At 48.7% G+C, this 15,322-nt stretch overlaps 1 protein-coding gene across 1 annotated transcript in view; it reads right to left on the reverse strand.

Moving 5' to 3' along the window:
- The window catches only part of LOC140409416 (uncharacterized), a 121,394-nt gene that overhangs the window by 80,485 nt on the left and 25,587 nt on the right, over positions 1-15,322 (reverse strand). The window contains exon 4 of the mRNA XM_072497856.1: positions 10,349-10,516. Within this exon, the coding sequence (XP_072353957.1) occupies positions 10,349-10,516 (168 nt within the window). The remainder of the gene's footprint in view (positions 1-10,348; positions 10,517-15,322) is intronic.

The raw sequence follows: 15,322 nt of genomic DNA on the forward strand, positions 1-15,322 counted from the left end.
CTCCTCCACAAACCACCTTCAAGTTAGGGTGAGCACAACAGATTTATGTAAATTACCCCACAACAGCCAATCAGCAGCTCCGCTCTACTGCCCTCTGCTGGATGCTTGTCTTCACTTGAACAGCTAGGGTCTCTTTCTCAGGTACACCTTCAGGTTAGGGTGAGCACAACAGACGTATGCAAATTGCCCCGCAACAGCCAATCAGCAGCTCCGCTCTACTGCTCTCTGCTGGATTCTTGTCTTCACTTGAACAGCTAGGGTCTCTTGCTCAGGTACACCTTTATGGGAACGAAGCCCATTTCCCTGGCGTCATGGCTTGCCTTGTCCCAGTTCAGGTAGATGAACATGTGGGCCTTTGCGAATGGCACATCTGTGACCTCCCTTATGAACTTGTGCACCGCTGACTGGGATATGCTGCACAGGTCACCCGTGCAGCCTTGAAATGAGCCGCTGGAAGATAAGTTCAGAGCGCGACTTTACAGAGTAAATTTGAAGGACACTCGCAATAGGTGACGTCCCAATCCATGTGGTGCCAACTCTTGCGTCAGCTGGCACAGGTGATCCACCATGCCCCGGGACAGATGCAGTCTACTCCGCACTGGAGCTCTGACATTTGGAGGTAGGAAGTTCAACTGAAGAATACCCTTGGCCGGTTGTGTCTCCTTGTGTCTCCTCCGAGGCTCCTCCATCTGTGGCCCTGTTCCGGGAAGAAAAATGGATCCAGCCTCCCCCTTCCCTGCAGGACGCTGTTCCTGGCCACGTGTAGTGGCATGTTACTGCCGCTGGACGAGCACAATCAATAGAATAGCCAACTTGACTGGCTCCAAGATTCCCCAGAATCATAAACTGAAAGGAAGGGAACATCAAAGTGAGCAAGGAAGATTCCTGACAGTCTGCAGACCCTCAGTTCTTTCACACAGCTGCCCCTCTCAACTCTATCTGAATAAAACGCTTCAACCCTTGAGTCTCAGCTGCCCCTAATCACCACCACCACTCCTCAATTCCCCTCCCCCCACCCCTGCAAGCATGAAGTGTTTGGGCAGCTGAGTGCATTCAATGGACCAGCATTCTAACCTCGGGGGAGGCCTAGACGGTGGCCCCATTATTGCATTTGATGGGGTGAGTGATGAGAGACTTCACCATAACGCCTTGTATTGGGGGCAATATCTGTGTCACCTCTCTGATGTGTAGGTAAGTATGAGCCTTGAAGTTCAATATTTGAGAGCAACACTTCCAATTATTTTGTCGAACATAAGTAAACAAGATCAAATTAACTGTGGGGAACAATGCTTCCAAAGGGTTAGAAATTGGGCTCCAATCAGTGGCACACTCATGCATTGCAATGCTGACTTAATTGGCACAATTGGCTCAGCAAGGAAGTGTCAGGGACCTGATCAAGCAACCAGTTTCCTTTTGTGACAGGTGAGACACACCTGATTCATGTGAAGACTGCAATTAACATGTCAGCTTCATCCTTAGATGGTATCCTCACTCCCCCAGTTCACATGGGCTGCAAATTAAACAAACCTTTCAACTGGAACAGCCAGCCACCCCTGACAGCTTGGCATCCATAACCAATACTGAACCTTGAACTTCCATCCATCTCCTGCCCTCCTTGCTTCACAGTGTGAGTTCATTCTCACTGCAGTCGTCCTTCCCGCTGTGTGTGCATTGCCCAGCCTCAGGAGGCTGCAAAACACCCCTTCTCGGACTTCCCCACTCTGCCCATGCAACCTGGCCCCTTATGGGGCCCCACTCACAAACATCCCAGTCATCCCCAGTGTTGGCCCTATAGGTTCACCTGTCACCTGCCCTCACCTACTTTCTAGCTGCCACTCTGGAAGGGCAGTCCCTTGACGGTTATATCACCACAAGCCCATCAAGGAGCACACAGGAAATGCTGCCTCCATACCAGCCGGCAGACCCCTTTAAACCACGAGGCTCACAAACATGAAGGGATATGTAGCATCTAAGGCCTGCGAGCAACCCCACCCCCAAGATGCTGATACTAAACATCCCCATCCCAGCCTGAGTTGAACTTATCTGGGTCCCCCGCATCCTCTCTGCTTCCTCCTCTGTAACTGGTGCCCTGGAGGGTAATGGTGACCTGAGCACTCTGATATCCCCTTCACAGATGAAGGAGCCAGGTTCTCATTTTTATAAAGCTGTTGTAAATCACGGCAGCAACTGATGAAAGTTCAGTGAGTGGGGAAGTCCCGGACAGAGGCTCACTAATGAGATTATATTCTATTAAAATGAGGTTTCTGACTTTTCGCGGCAGGCTTCTCATTGCGCCGCTGACAAGGGACCTGGAACATCAGAAATCGCGATCTGGCCAGAGAGAATTACGTTTTCCGATTCTCTTCGAATTGTCCACCTGCAACGCAATTCTCACTGACGGCTAACGTGGGCTCAAAATCTGAAACCTGAAGGGAGAGATGTAAAATCTGAAGCGAGACCTTGATGGAAGCAATGGAAGGAAAGTATAAAGACAGATCCGACTCTGAACATCATGAGTGTGGCCTCAGGATCCACATATATCTTTTCTTTCAGGCTCTGTATCTTGCCTAACCCATCTTGGAAAACCTCCTGATATCTTTTTAAGATGTCATAAAGATCTCCTTCATTAATTTGGAAGATGGTCTCAACACCACAACCCAAAGTTGTGCAGGGTACGTGGACTGGCTGCAATGTTCTTGTCGGATGGCCTGATTTATATTCCAGGAACACTTGTGGCTAAAGCTATAAACGATTTATTAACATCAACTATATCCAAAACAACACATGAATAGTATTAACATGCACAGGCAACCTCTCTCTTCCAGCTCTCCAGTCAGTCTGTGGTCAACTGACTTTAACATTCACTTATATACTAATGAGACTCCTAGTGCTCAGTCGGTGAATTATAACACAACCATGATATCACCACATCCCCTTTTCTTTGATGGAATAAATTAATACATTTTCATCAGTATATTTACATGCGATATCATTAGCCTGTGAGTGTAACAGTATTAGTTTTCTCTTTAAGATTTTTAAAACGGGTTTTAAAAATATATATATCTTAATACAAGAACAGCAAGCATAGTTTGTACAAATAATCCAAATCTACAAATTGAGTCGATCAGGTTTTCTTCTGACTCTGGTTGATCTTCTCAAAGTTTGACTTTGCTTCTCAGAACTTGTAGATTTGATGTTCTCCATGACATTCTCATGCTCAGGAACTGCTGAACTATCTGACACTGCAGCTGATATTGATTCTGACGTAGATCATCATCAATCACGTTGTTGTTAAAGTCTTCTTTGGTTTCAAGAGTGTGCAACGATTTCATCTCAAAAACAACCCATCCTCTGTACATTGTAGGAACGAGGTGCTACTTCTTCAAGTACAATGGCTTTTCCTGACCAATTGCCCAAATCTCCTACTCTCACAATGCCATCACTGCTCAGAGGTGGTAAAGTTCCAGACACTCTATCATAGAACTGCTTTTGTTTTGCTTTAATGTTTTGCACTTCCTGCAGTACCACTGCATTCTCCTTCTTTGCCAAGTATGGAAGTGTGGCACCCAACTTTCTATTCATGAGTAACTCTGCTGGCCATCTACCATGTGACACTCTGTAACTCAATAGTACGAGATATGGATCAGATTGGCTATCCATTGCTTTCTTCAACAATTGCTTAACAATATGTACATGCAACCTCTCTCTTCCAGCTCTCCAGTCAGTCTGAGGTCACCTGACTTTAACATTCACTTATATACTAATGAGACTCCTAGTGCTCAGTCGGTGAATTATAACACAACCATGATATCACCACATCCCCTTTCCTTTGATGGAATTTCAGCTTTTCCATTGGCTTGAGGGTACAACGGACTCGACGTGACATGATTGAAATCATACGTGACTGCAAAGTGTTGCCACTGTTTACAGATAAAACAAGGACCATTGTCACGGCGACTTGAGGAATTCCGTGTCTAGCAAAAACTGACTTGGTATGCAGTATTACACTGCTTGCTGTTTTGCTTGACAGAAGAGCCATTTCCGGATGGTTTGAAAAGTAGTCTATGATCATTAAATAATCTTTCCCTCATAGGTGAAAGAGATCCATAGCTATATTCAGCCATGGTGCCGGAGGTAAATCAGATATTTGCATAAGTTCTCTTGTTTGCTTTCAACGATGCGTCAGGCATATGTCGCAACAATTGACCATCCTGTCAATATCCTGGTTTATACCTGGATAGTAAACAGAGTCGCAAGCTCTCTGTTTACATTACTCAGTCCCGAGATGTCCTTCATGTATCATCTTTAGTACATCCTTGTGACGATATTAAGGTATAACTATAGTGTTCAAGATGTGGAGATGCCAGCGTTGGACTGGGGTGAGCACAGTAAGAAGTCTTACAACACCAGGTTAAAGTCCAACAGGTTTGTTTCGATATCACTAGCTTTCGGAACACTGCTGCTTCCTCAGGTGAATGAAGAGGTATGTTCCAGAAACATATATATAGACAGATTCAAAGATGCCAGACAATGCTTAGAATGCGAGCATTTGCAGTTAATTAAGTGTTTACATATCCAGAGATGGGGTAACCCCAGGTTAAAGAGGTGTGAATTGTGTCAAGCCAGGACAATTGGTAGGATTTCACAATCCCAGGCCAGATGGTGGGGGGTGAATGTAATGCGACATGAATCCCAGGTCCCGGTTGAGGCCGCACTCATGTGTGCGGAACTTGGCTAGAAGAACAGGAAGAACAGGAAGCTTGAGAAACTCGGCATCACCAGCAGCAGCAACCAAGCCTCCCGGTACCACAGTAGAAAACAATACATGCAAATCTATTGTCAACTTGTCGGACTACACCCTTCAACCAGACAAAATTTCTGAACCACCACCAAATGGACCCCATCACTCTCGCGGCAGACACTGAGGAATTCATCAGGCAAGTGAATTCTTCCACAGACCCCAAGAGGCCGACAACGAACCCAAGCAGACTACCAATGAACCGGAACAGCAGACCGAGAGATCTGCGGTGCGGCAACCGAAGAGGAAAGAGTCGAATTGGACCCCTCCGGAAGGCCGCTGCCCTAGACTCGACATGTATGCTCAAGCCGTCAGGAGTCGCGTCAATGCCAGATTAATCAGTCGCATTCACAAGCCCCGAACGTCACCCAAGCACAACGCAATGCTATCCGCACTCTCAAGACCAACCGCAGCATCGTCATCAAACCAGCAGACAAAGGAGGGGCCACCGTCATACTGAACAGAACGGACTACTGCAAAGAAGTATACTGACAACTCAACAACCAGGAACACTACAGACAGTTACCCGCAGATCCGACCAAGGAACACATCCGCCAACTCAACAGACTGATTAAGACCTTGGATCCAGACCTTCAGAGCACCCTACATGCTCTCATCCCACGTACTTCCCGCATTGGAGATCTCTACTGCCTCCCGAAAGTACACAAGGCCAACCTATCATTTCAGGCAATGGGACCCTGTGTGAGAACCTCTCTGGCTACATCGAGGGCATCTTGAAACCCATCGTACAAGGTACGCCCAGCTTCTGTCGCGACATGACAGACTTCCTACAGAAACTCAGCACCCATGGACCAGTTGAACCAGGAACATTCCTCGTCACAATGGACATCTCGTCACTCTACACCAGCATCCCCCATGACGACGGCATTGCTGCAACAGCCTCAGTACTCAACACCAACAACTGCCAATCTCCAGGCGCAATTCTGCAACTCATCTGCTTCATTCAGTCTTCACCTTCGACAACAAGTTCTTCATCCAGATGCATGGAACAGCCATGGGGACCAAATTCGCACCTCAATATGCCAACATCTTCATGCACAAGTTTGGGACCCCTTTTGAACACTAGGGGCCAAGCCCTCACCTTTAGGAGCTAGGCCCGTGCCAGAGTGGTTGCTGTCCGCCGGCTGGTGCGGAAGGCCTTTGGCGCCACTCCAGCCGGTGCCGAAGGGACTCCGCTGGCCGGCGGAAGTCCGCGCATGCGCGGGCGCGACAGCAGCTACTGACATCATCCCCGCGCATGTGCAGGGGGAAAGAGTTGCCCCCACGGCACAGGCCCGCCTGCGGATTGGTGGGCCCCGATCGTGGGCCAGGCCACCGTGGCTGCACCCCCCGGGGCCAGATCGCCCTGTGCCCCCCCCAGGACCCCGGAGCCCGCTCACACCGCCTGGTCCCGCCGGTAAGGGGGGTGGTTTAATTCACGCCGGCGGGACCGGCATTACAGCAGCGGGACTTCAGCCCATCACGGGCCGGAGAATCGCCGGGGGGGGGCCCGCCGACCGGCGCGATTCCTGCCCCCGCCGAATCTCCGGTGGCAAGTTACATTCGCGCCACACACAAATGTGGGAACTGGCGTGGTGGATAGTGAAGTCTTGTGCTTCTTCCATTCTTGTTATGGTGCTCAGTCCAAGTGAAATCCGATTTTTTGTGCTGGAGATCACGTAGAGATCTTTTTCGCTGACAGGTTCGAAATGAATTTCCCTATAAGAGAGGCTCCTGGCTGGGCCGGGAGTCCTCCTTTGTTCTGCCGCCTGCCTCGTGGTCGCCGCCGGGGCGATGGGTGGTGGGATCAGTCCCCGCCGCTGTTCGGTCCTCGCTCGGTCCCCGCGTTCTCCTGCCGTGCGGAGGGGGGGGGAGGGGTGGGGGGCAGTCCGTCCGGTTTGTGCGGTTTTTTTTTTTCTATCTCCCCCGGGAACGGAAAGCGACTGACAGAGCTCCGTTGCCCGCGACTTCACTCCTCCCCGCCGGAAGTCGAAAAGTGATGGAAGGAGTCAACAGGTTATCAAGCGGCACTTACTCAGCAATAACCTGCTCACGGATGCCGGTTTGGGTTCTGCCAGGGTCACTCAACTCACGACATCATTATAGCCTTGAACCAAAGAGCTTTTTTAAAAAAAGAATTTTGAGTACCCAATTCATTTTTTCCAATTAAGGGCCAATTTAGCGTGGCCAATCCACCTAACCTGCGCATCTTTGGGTTGTGGTGGTGAGACTCACGCAAACACGGGGAGAATGTGCAAACTCCAGATGGACAGTGACCCAGAGCCGGGATCGAACCTGGGACCTCGGCACCGTGAGGCAGCAGTGCTATCCACTGCACCACCGTGCTGCCCTTGAACAAAAGAGCTGAATGCCAGAGGTGAAGTGAGAGTGATTTGCCCTTGACATCAGGGCAGCATTTGATCAAGTATGGCATCAAGGAGCCCGAGCTAAACTGGAGTCAATGGGAATCAGGAGGAAAACTCTCCACTGGTTGGAGTCATACTTGGCACAAAGGAAGATGGTTGTGGTGGTCGGAGGTCATTCATCTCAGCTCCAGGGCATCACTGCACGAGTTTCTCAGGGTTGTGTCCTAGGCCCAACCATCTTCAGTTGCTTCGTCAATGACTTCCCTTCCATCATTAGGTCAGAAGTGGGAATGTTCGTTGATGACTGTATAATGTTCAGCATCATTTGTGACTCCTCAGATAATGAAACAGTCCTTGTCCAAATGCAGCAAGACCTGGACAATATCCAGGCTTGGGCTGACAAGTGGCAAGTTACATTCGCGCCACACACAAGTGCCAGGCAATGACCATCTCCTACAAGCGAGGATCTAACCACCGCCCCTTGACACTCAATGGCATTACTATCGTTGAGTGCCGCACAATGAATATCCTGGGGGTTGCCATTGATCAGAAACTGAACTGGACAAGCCATATTAATACGGTGGCTACCAGGGCAGGTCAAAGACTAGGAATCCTACAGCGAGTAACTTATTTCCTGACCACCCGAAAGCCTGTCCACCATCTACAAGGCACAAGTCAGGAGTGTAATGGAATACTCTCCACTTGCTAGGATGAGTGCAGCTCCAACAATACTCAAGAAGCTCGACACCACCCAGGACAAAGCAACCCGCATGCTTGTTCCCCCTTTCACAAACATTCAAACCCTCCACCAGCGACAAACTGTGGCAGCCATGTGTACCATCTACAAGATGCACTGCAGTAACTCATCAAGGTTCCTTAGACAACACCTGCCAAACCCACAATCACTACCATCTAGAAGGACAAGAGCAGCAGATCCCCGGGAACCCCACCACCTGTAGGTTCCCCTCCAAGTCACTCACCACTCTGACTTGGAGATAGATCGCCGCTGTGGAGATATATTCACTGTCAATGGGGCAACATCCTGGAACTCTCTCCCTAACAGCATAGTGGGTTTACCTACACCTCAAGGACTGCAGTGGTTCAAGATTGCAACTCACCACCACCTTCTGAAGGGCCAGCAATGAATGCTGGCCTAACCAGCGTGCCCACATCCCAGGAATGAATAAAAAAACAACAGATGAATAACAGTATTAACATGCACAGGCAACCTCTCGCAGCTCTCCAGTCAGTCTGAGGTCACCAAATCACTGAGTGTCTTTACAACATAGAACATACAGTGCAGAAAGAGGCCATTCGGCCCATAGAGTCTGCACCGACCCACTTAAGACCTCACTTCCACCCTATCCCTGTAACCCAATAAGTCCTCCTGACCTTTTTTGGTCACTAAGGGCTATTTATCATGGTCAACCCACCTAACCTGCACGTCTTTGGACTGTGGGAGGAAACCGGAACACCCGGAGGAAGCCCACACAGACACCGGGAGAACATGCAGACTCCGCACAGACAGTGACCCAGCGGGGAGTCAAACCTGGGACCCTGGCGCAGTGAAGCCACAGTGCTATCCACTTGTGCTATCGTGCTGCCCATGACAGAGATAGATAGGTTCTTGATTAATAAGGGGATCAGGGGTTATTGGGAGAAGGCAGGAGAATGGGGATGAGAAAATATCAGGCATGATTGAATGGCGGAGCAGACACGATGGGCCGAGTGGTCTAATTCTGCTCCTATGTCTTGTGGTCTTTTGGACTCTGACCATCACTTGTATACTAATGAGACCCCTAGTGGTCAGTCGGTGAATTACAACAGAACCATGCTATCACCACACTGGACACACTGCATTGCCCCTTAATTGGAAATATTTAAAAAAAAATTCGTTTGGAAGATTTATCACCAATTTAATTTAATTTGGTGAAGCCAAACTCAGCCCATCAAACTTGACCCTTGCCCCCCCCCCCCCCCCCCCCGCACTACTATTAGAGGCAGTTGAGCTGACTGGGGCTGTAGCTTACAGGCGTTGCGGTTGTTCCCAGGAGATTTCAAGCTCCCCCAGTATACATGGCTAGCCTGGCCATCGTTCTTCTTAACTTCAGGGGGCTGGGCTCCACCTTGCACATAACGATACGTGTGTTTGCCTACAAATGTAGCGGAGACACCCGTGTCCACCTACATTCTGAGTGGTTGACCATTTACCATGAACACAATTGTCATTGATGCTGTCTTGCTCACTTTAATGTTGTTCAAACTGTTTACTTCAGCTCCATTCTCAAGGTTATTCTCAACACTGCAGGAACTGACAATCTAGCCCCTAGGATCATGCCTTACTTTCATCCGTCTTCCTCTCTCCCCATTTCCTGATATTGATTTTCAGTCACCCTCTCTCAGTGACACTTCATTTTCCATGCAGACTCCACATCCCTTCTCCAACTTTTAAACCTCTTATGCCCTAATTGACCCCAGCTCTCTGGGGCAGTAAGTGCGGTGGTGAGGATGTGCAGGGGAAGATGCCAGTGAGCAGGAGGATCCCCAATGGTGGAAGTTAATGATGTCACAGGGTGAGGACAATGGGAAATTTGAAGTACAAAAATTCTCCAAATGGCTGAATTCAGGATGATTGACAATCCTACGATGGCACCTGATGATGTTACATATCCATTATTGCCCTGTGAAGCTGGGAGACTTTATTGTGTGACTGTTCCCAGTCGATCTCACACCACATCGGGTCCTGATGTTTCCCATGACCTGTGGGCCTTTGGAGGATTCTTTACCTCCAGAATAGTAGTTATAGGGGACAGCTTCTAATCAAAGGTTCAGTGGTTCACTTGATACTTTAATGCAGCAAGTAACAGGTTTGATGTTAGGCAGGACTGTATATAATAAACAACAGGGCTGCTCTGTTCCAAGAATTTCAGATGAAAATCTCACTGGGCAGAACTGATTAACCCACATTCACAATTCAAAACCCTGTCTGAGGATTCAGTTAATGAATTTCACACACTGAAAATTTCATATATCAGGTTTTTATTTCATTTTATAACAGAATGTTGTACAATTTACTCAAGCATTGGGCAAAAGCATTCTTGTCCTTCTCTGAGCAAAGCAATTCAGCAAGTTATGAAGTAAAACAGAGTGGGAGTAAGACTCTCAATACTCAGTGCAATCCTGCAGCTGTCATATTGTAAGTTTGCATGCTAGTTATCTTTGCAATCCAGTCAAGGTATTTCTTTGATATGAGGGTGTAAATCCCAGGCTTTTGGGCAGTTAGCATTCCAGGGCCATATGACACAATCCCCTTGTACACACCTTTGCAAATTAATGGACCACCTGAATCATACTGGAAGAAGAAAAGATGAAAAAAAACCAATAATTAAATAGAATTGTATAAATTCCAATCTATTTAGATCACAATATATTTATGTCATATTGATCAATGCTCAGTAAAATGTTCCCAGAATGTCAGAAAAAACTCCTCAGCAATTAATCTGGCTGGCCCAGGAAGCATCATATCCCATTTTACCTCTTCCAACCCTCTATCAAATATATCGTCCAGTCATTAACTGGCCCACTCTCGAATTTGCTGCTACATTCAGCCCTTACCAGCCAACAGTCCATTCCATCCTTTATTAATGTAGTTAATATTAACAATCTTTAAATTATTGACATAGGCAAAATGTTTTTACTTACTAAATCTGAATTTGGTTGGAGAACTTCCAACATCCTGTGGACTATCCTGAACCTCACCTTTTTATCCCCATTATCCAAGGTTTGTTTCCGCAAGCATGTGACCTTGCTTTGGGATTTGTCAGAACACCAGGAGCCTCTGGCAGGAGATAATGTCATTTCTAAACTTCCTTCACAGGATTTGGGCATCATTTGTATTACAATCCCCAGAAGAAAAAAGAAAAACAAGTACTTACCGTTATAACCCAATGGAGGTCTTGAGATCAGGACTATACAATTTCCGATGACCTTCGCAGAATATGAACTTCCCCTTTAAGACAGGCAGGTCTTCCCCTTTAACGGGGCGGGTTTCCTCTTTACAAGGAGAGCCTCAGTTGCAGAAAACCCCGGCTTAGCTACAGGTTGGGGAAGGAGACCCTTAGGGGAGTGGATGAGTATTGTAATCGTACCGAAATAAACCTTGTTTTGTAATTTTTACTTTTGTCTATGTGTTCTGCCTACTGTGCATTCAACACTGGCGATGAGGATTCAGTGGAGCTGCCGTCGCCACTGGTTGCTACGTGCCCGTCCCACCTCGCTTGGGCTTCGGCAGGCCCCACTACTAACCACCAAAGTGCCACTCATAGGAAAGCTGAAATCTTTTGATGCAGGTACAGACGATTGGGGGCAATATGTTGAATGCATGAACAATTCTTTTTGAATGAATGCGAGTACTGGCGATGCACGAAAACTGTGATATTACTGACGGTTTGCGGAGGGCCCACCGACAGTGTGATAAAGAGCTTGACTCACCAGGATGCCCCAGATTCCCGGTCTTACACCGCCCTGGCGACCATGGTGGGGAAGCATTTTGACCCATAACCATTGCTCACCATTGTTCCCGGTTCCACCTGGCTGCTCAAGCGTAAGCCGAGTCGGTGAGTGACTTCCTAACCCGCCTCCAGAACTGGCTGAGACTTGGGAATTCGGAGTGACACTGAATGAGACACTCAGGGACTGTTTGGTGCGTGGACTCCACAATGCAGCCAAGCAACAGAAATTACTAGCTGAGGCCCACCTGGACCTGCAACTCGCGGTGGCGATAGCCATCTCCAGAGAAAGTGTTGACCAAGGGGTCCAGGAACTCCAGGGACTGACAGTGCTCAGTCTGGGAAGCAATCACAAGCACCTATTACACTCGACTAGACCTGAGGAGGCTGGCCCCGGCAGCTCAACACCTACTGGAGGAAAACGGACTGGCTTATTAGAGGCCGGGACACCGCCTGAGACTCTCCCCCGACCAGGAGGAACAGGAATATGACCACCAGCCAGCATGGGCCGGAACAAGCTGCAGTAACCAGAGAGATAGGAGGCCACACTGCTCGCCCACCGACCCGCTCGGCGCAACCACCCCTCACGTGACAGGGCTTACTACATGGAAGATGCAGACAGCACCTACCAGCAGTTACACTGTGTGGCTGCTCCAAGAGTAGCGCCCATCCGGATCTCCCTGTGTATTAATGGACACCAAATCTGCATGGAACACGACAATGGGCAGCGGTGTCGGTCGTCAGTCACCGTACGTTTGGCCGCATTTGGCATGGCCTTCTATCGCTGACCCTGTCGGACAACAACGCTTGGCTGGCCATTTATATGGGGTAACCACTGGCGATAGCGGGCACTTCAACGGTTCTGGTCGAGTATGGTCAACAGTCTGCAAACCTTCCTCTGGTGGTGATCCACGGGAACGGTCCGAGCTTGTTGGGGCGTGACTGGCTACGCCACTTGCAATTAGTTTGGGACCCACATGATCCTGAGGGAGTTCTGATGAGGTTTCCATCGGTATTCCGGGATAGTTTGGGCCCCATAAAAGAAGCTGTGGGTCGAGGATGTCTCAACCATGCCGCTTCCGCGCCCAACCTGTTCCTTACGACCCAAGGTGGTCGCTGAGTTGGACCGGATGGAGAACCTGGGCATCATCTGCCTGGTACAATTCTCCGACTGGGCAGCGCGGGGCATCCCATTCATGAGTGGAACAGTACACTTGTGTGGCGACTATAAAACGACGGTCAACCGTGTGTCTTGACTAGACCGTTAACCGGTTCCCCAGATTTGAGGACCTTTACGCAAAGCTCAGTGCAGGATGCACGTTTATGATACTCGACATGAGTCACACTTACCTTCAGTTGGTCCTGGCCCCTGAGTCCAGACGCTTTGTAACCGTGAACACGCACAGGGGCCTTCATGAATACACCCACCTGCCCATTGGGGTTTCCTCCACGTGTGCGATATTCCAGCGAGTAATGGAAAACATTCTGCGAGACCTGCCGTGCGTGGCGGTCTGATCCCTCAATGACGTTCTGATCCCGGGCCCATCCGACCAGGAGCACATACAAAATCTGGCCGAGGTGCTGGAGTGTTTTGAGGATGTCGGCGTCCTCCGGCGGGTGTAGTGTATATTCAACGCCACCGAATTAACGTACCTCAGCTACCGCATAGATCACCATGGCTTGCACCCGGTGAAAGAGAAGATACAAGCACCTGTGTGGCACTACCATCAAGCTAAATGGGATAGACATTGAACAGGTCTAGCAGTTCAAGACTGGGCATCCATGAGGCGCTGTGAACCATCAGCAGCAGCAGAATTGTATTCAACCACAATCTGCAACCTCATGGCCCGGAATATCCCCCACTCTACCATTATCACCCAGCCAGGGGATCAACCCTGGTTCAATGAAGAGTGCAGGAGAGCATGGCAGGAGCAACATCAGGCATATCGAAAAATGAGGTGTCAACCTGGTGAAGTTGCCACACAGGACTACTTGTGTGTCAAACAGCATAAGCAGCAAGTAATAGACAGCTAAGCGAGTCCACAACGAAAGCATCAGACCTCAGCTCTGCAGACCTACCTCATTCAGCCGTGAATGGTGGTGGGCAATTAAGCAACTCACTGGAGGAGCAGACTCCACAAATATCCCCATCCTTAATGATGGAAGAGCCCAGCACATAGGTGGAAAAGACAAGGCTGAAGCATTTGCAACAAACTTCCGCCATAGGTGCTGAGTGGATGATCCATCTCGGTCTCCTCTGGAGGTCCCAGCATCACAGATGTCAGTCTTCAGCCAGTACAAGATGAAAAAATGGCTGGAGGCACTGGATATGGCAAACGCTATGGGCCCTGACAACATCCCGGCAATAGAACTGAAGATGTGTACACCAGAACTTGGCGTACCCCTAGCCAAGCACTTCCAGTACAGCTACAACACTGGCATCTACCTGGCAATGTCAAATTGGCCAGGTATGTCCTGTACACAAGAAACAGGACAAATGCAACCCAGCCAATTATCGCCCTATCAGTCTACTCTCCATCATCAGCAAAGTGATGGAAGGAGTCATCAACAGTGCTATCAAGCAGCACTTACTCAGCAATAGCCTGCTCACGGATGCTCAGTTTGGGTTCCGCCACGGTCACTTAGCTCCTGACCGCATTACAGCCTTGGTTCAAATATGGACAAAAGAGCTGAATACTAGAGGTGGGGGTGAGAGTGACTGCCCTTGACATCAAGGCAGCATTTGATTGAGTATGGCATCAAGTAGCCCAAGCTAAACTGGAGTCAATGGGAATCTGGGGGAAAACTCTCCGCTGGTTGGTGTCATACCTGGCACAAAGGAAGATGTTTGTGGTGATTGGAGGTCAATCATCTCAGCTCCAGGATATCACTGCAGGAGTTCCTCAGGGTAGTGTCCTAGGCCCAACCATCTTCAGCTGCTTGAGCAATGATCTCCCTTCCATCATAAGGTCAGAAGTGGGGCACAATGTTCAGCACCATTCATGACTCCTCAGATAATGAATCTGTCCATGTCCAATTGCAGCAAGACCTGGATTGTGAAACAGTGCTAATCTGTTTGCATCCAGGCTTGGGCTGACAAATGACAAGTTACATTCGTGCCACACAAGTAACAGGCATTGACCATCTCCTACAAGAGAGGATCTAACCACCACCCCTTGACATTCAATGGCATTACCATCACTGAATCCCCCACAATCAACATCCTAGGGGTTTCCATTGATCAGAAACTGAACTGGACTAGCCATATTAATACCGTGGAGGGTGATAGAGATGACACGGTTAACACATCATGAAAAAGAGGGGCACAAGGCCAGTTTTCTGGGGTCCCCTGGGATCCATGAATCTGGTGTACGGACAAGAGCAAAATATTCTGGTACAAAAAAAACAATGATCAGAGATGGGTGGGATCCCAACGCAGCCCCCGTAGAACAAAGAAACTGATGGGATAAACCAAACGAGATACGGCAAAAAAAAGGCAGGCGTCATCTTATTTCACCAGTTAGAAGAACAAATGGCAGAAATTGAGTGCACCCCCGTGCAGCGTTACGCTAATAATGTAAATGACAGATATGAAGCCTTCACACCATTTGAAAAACAGGCTATTTGAAACTTTTAAAGCAATTGAGCTC

The sequence above is a fragment of the Scyliorhinus torazame genome, chromosome 3 (assembly GCF_047496885.1).
Source record: "Scyliorhinus torazame isolate Kashiwa2021f chromosome 3, sScyTor2.1, whole genome shotgun sequence".
Lineage (NCBI taxonomy): Eukaryota > Metazoa > Chordata > Chondrichthyes > Carcharhiniformes > Scyliorhinidae > Scyliorhinus > Scyliorhinus torazame.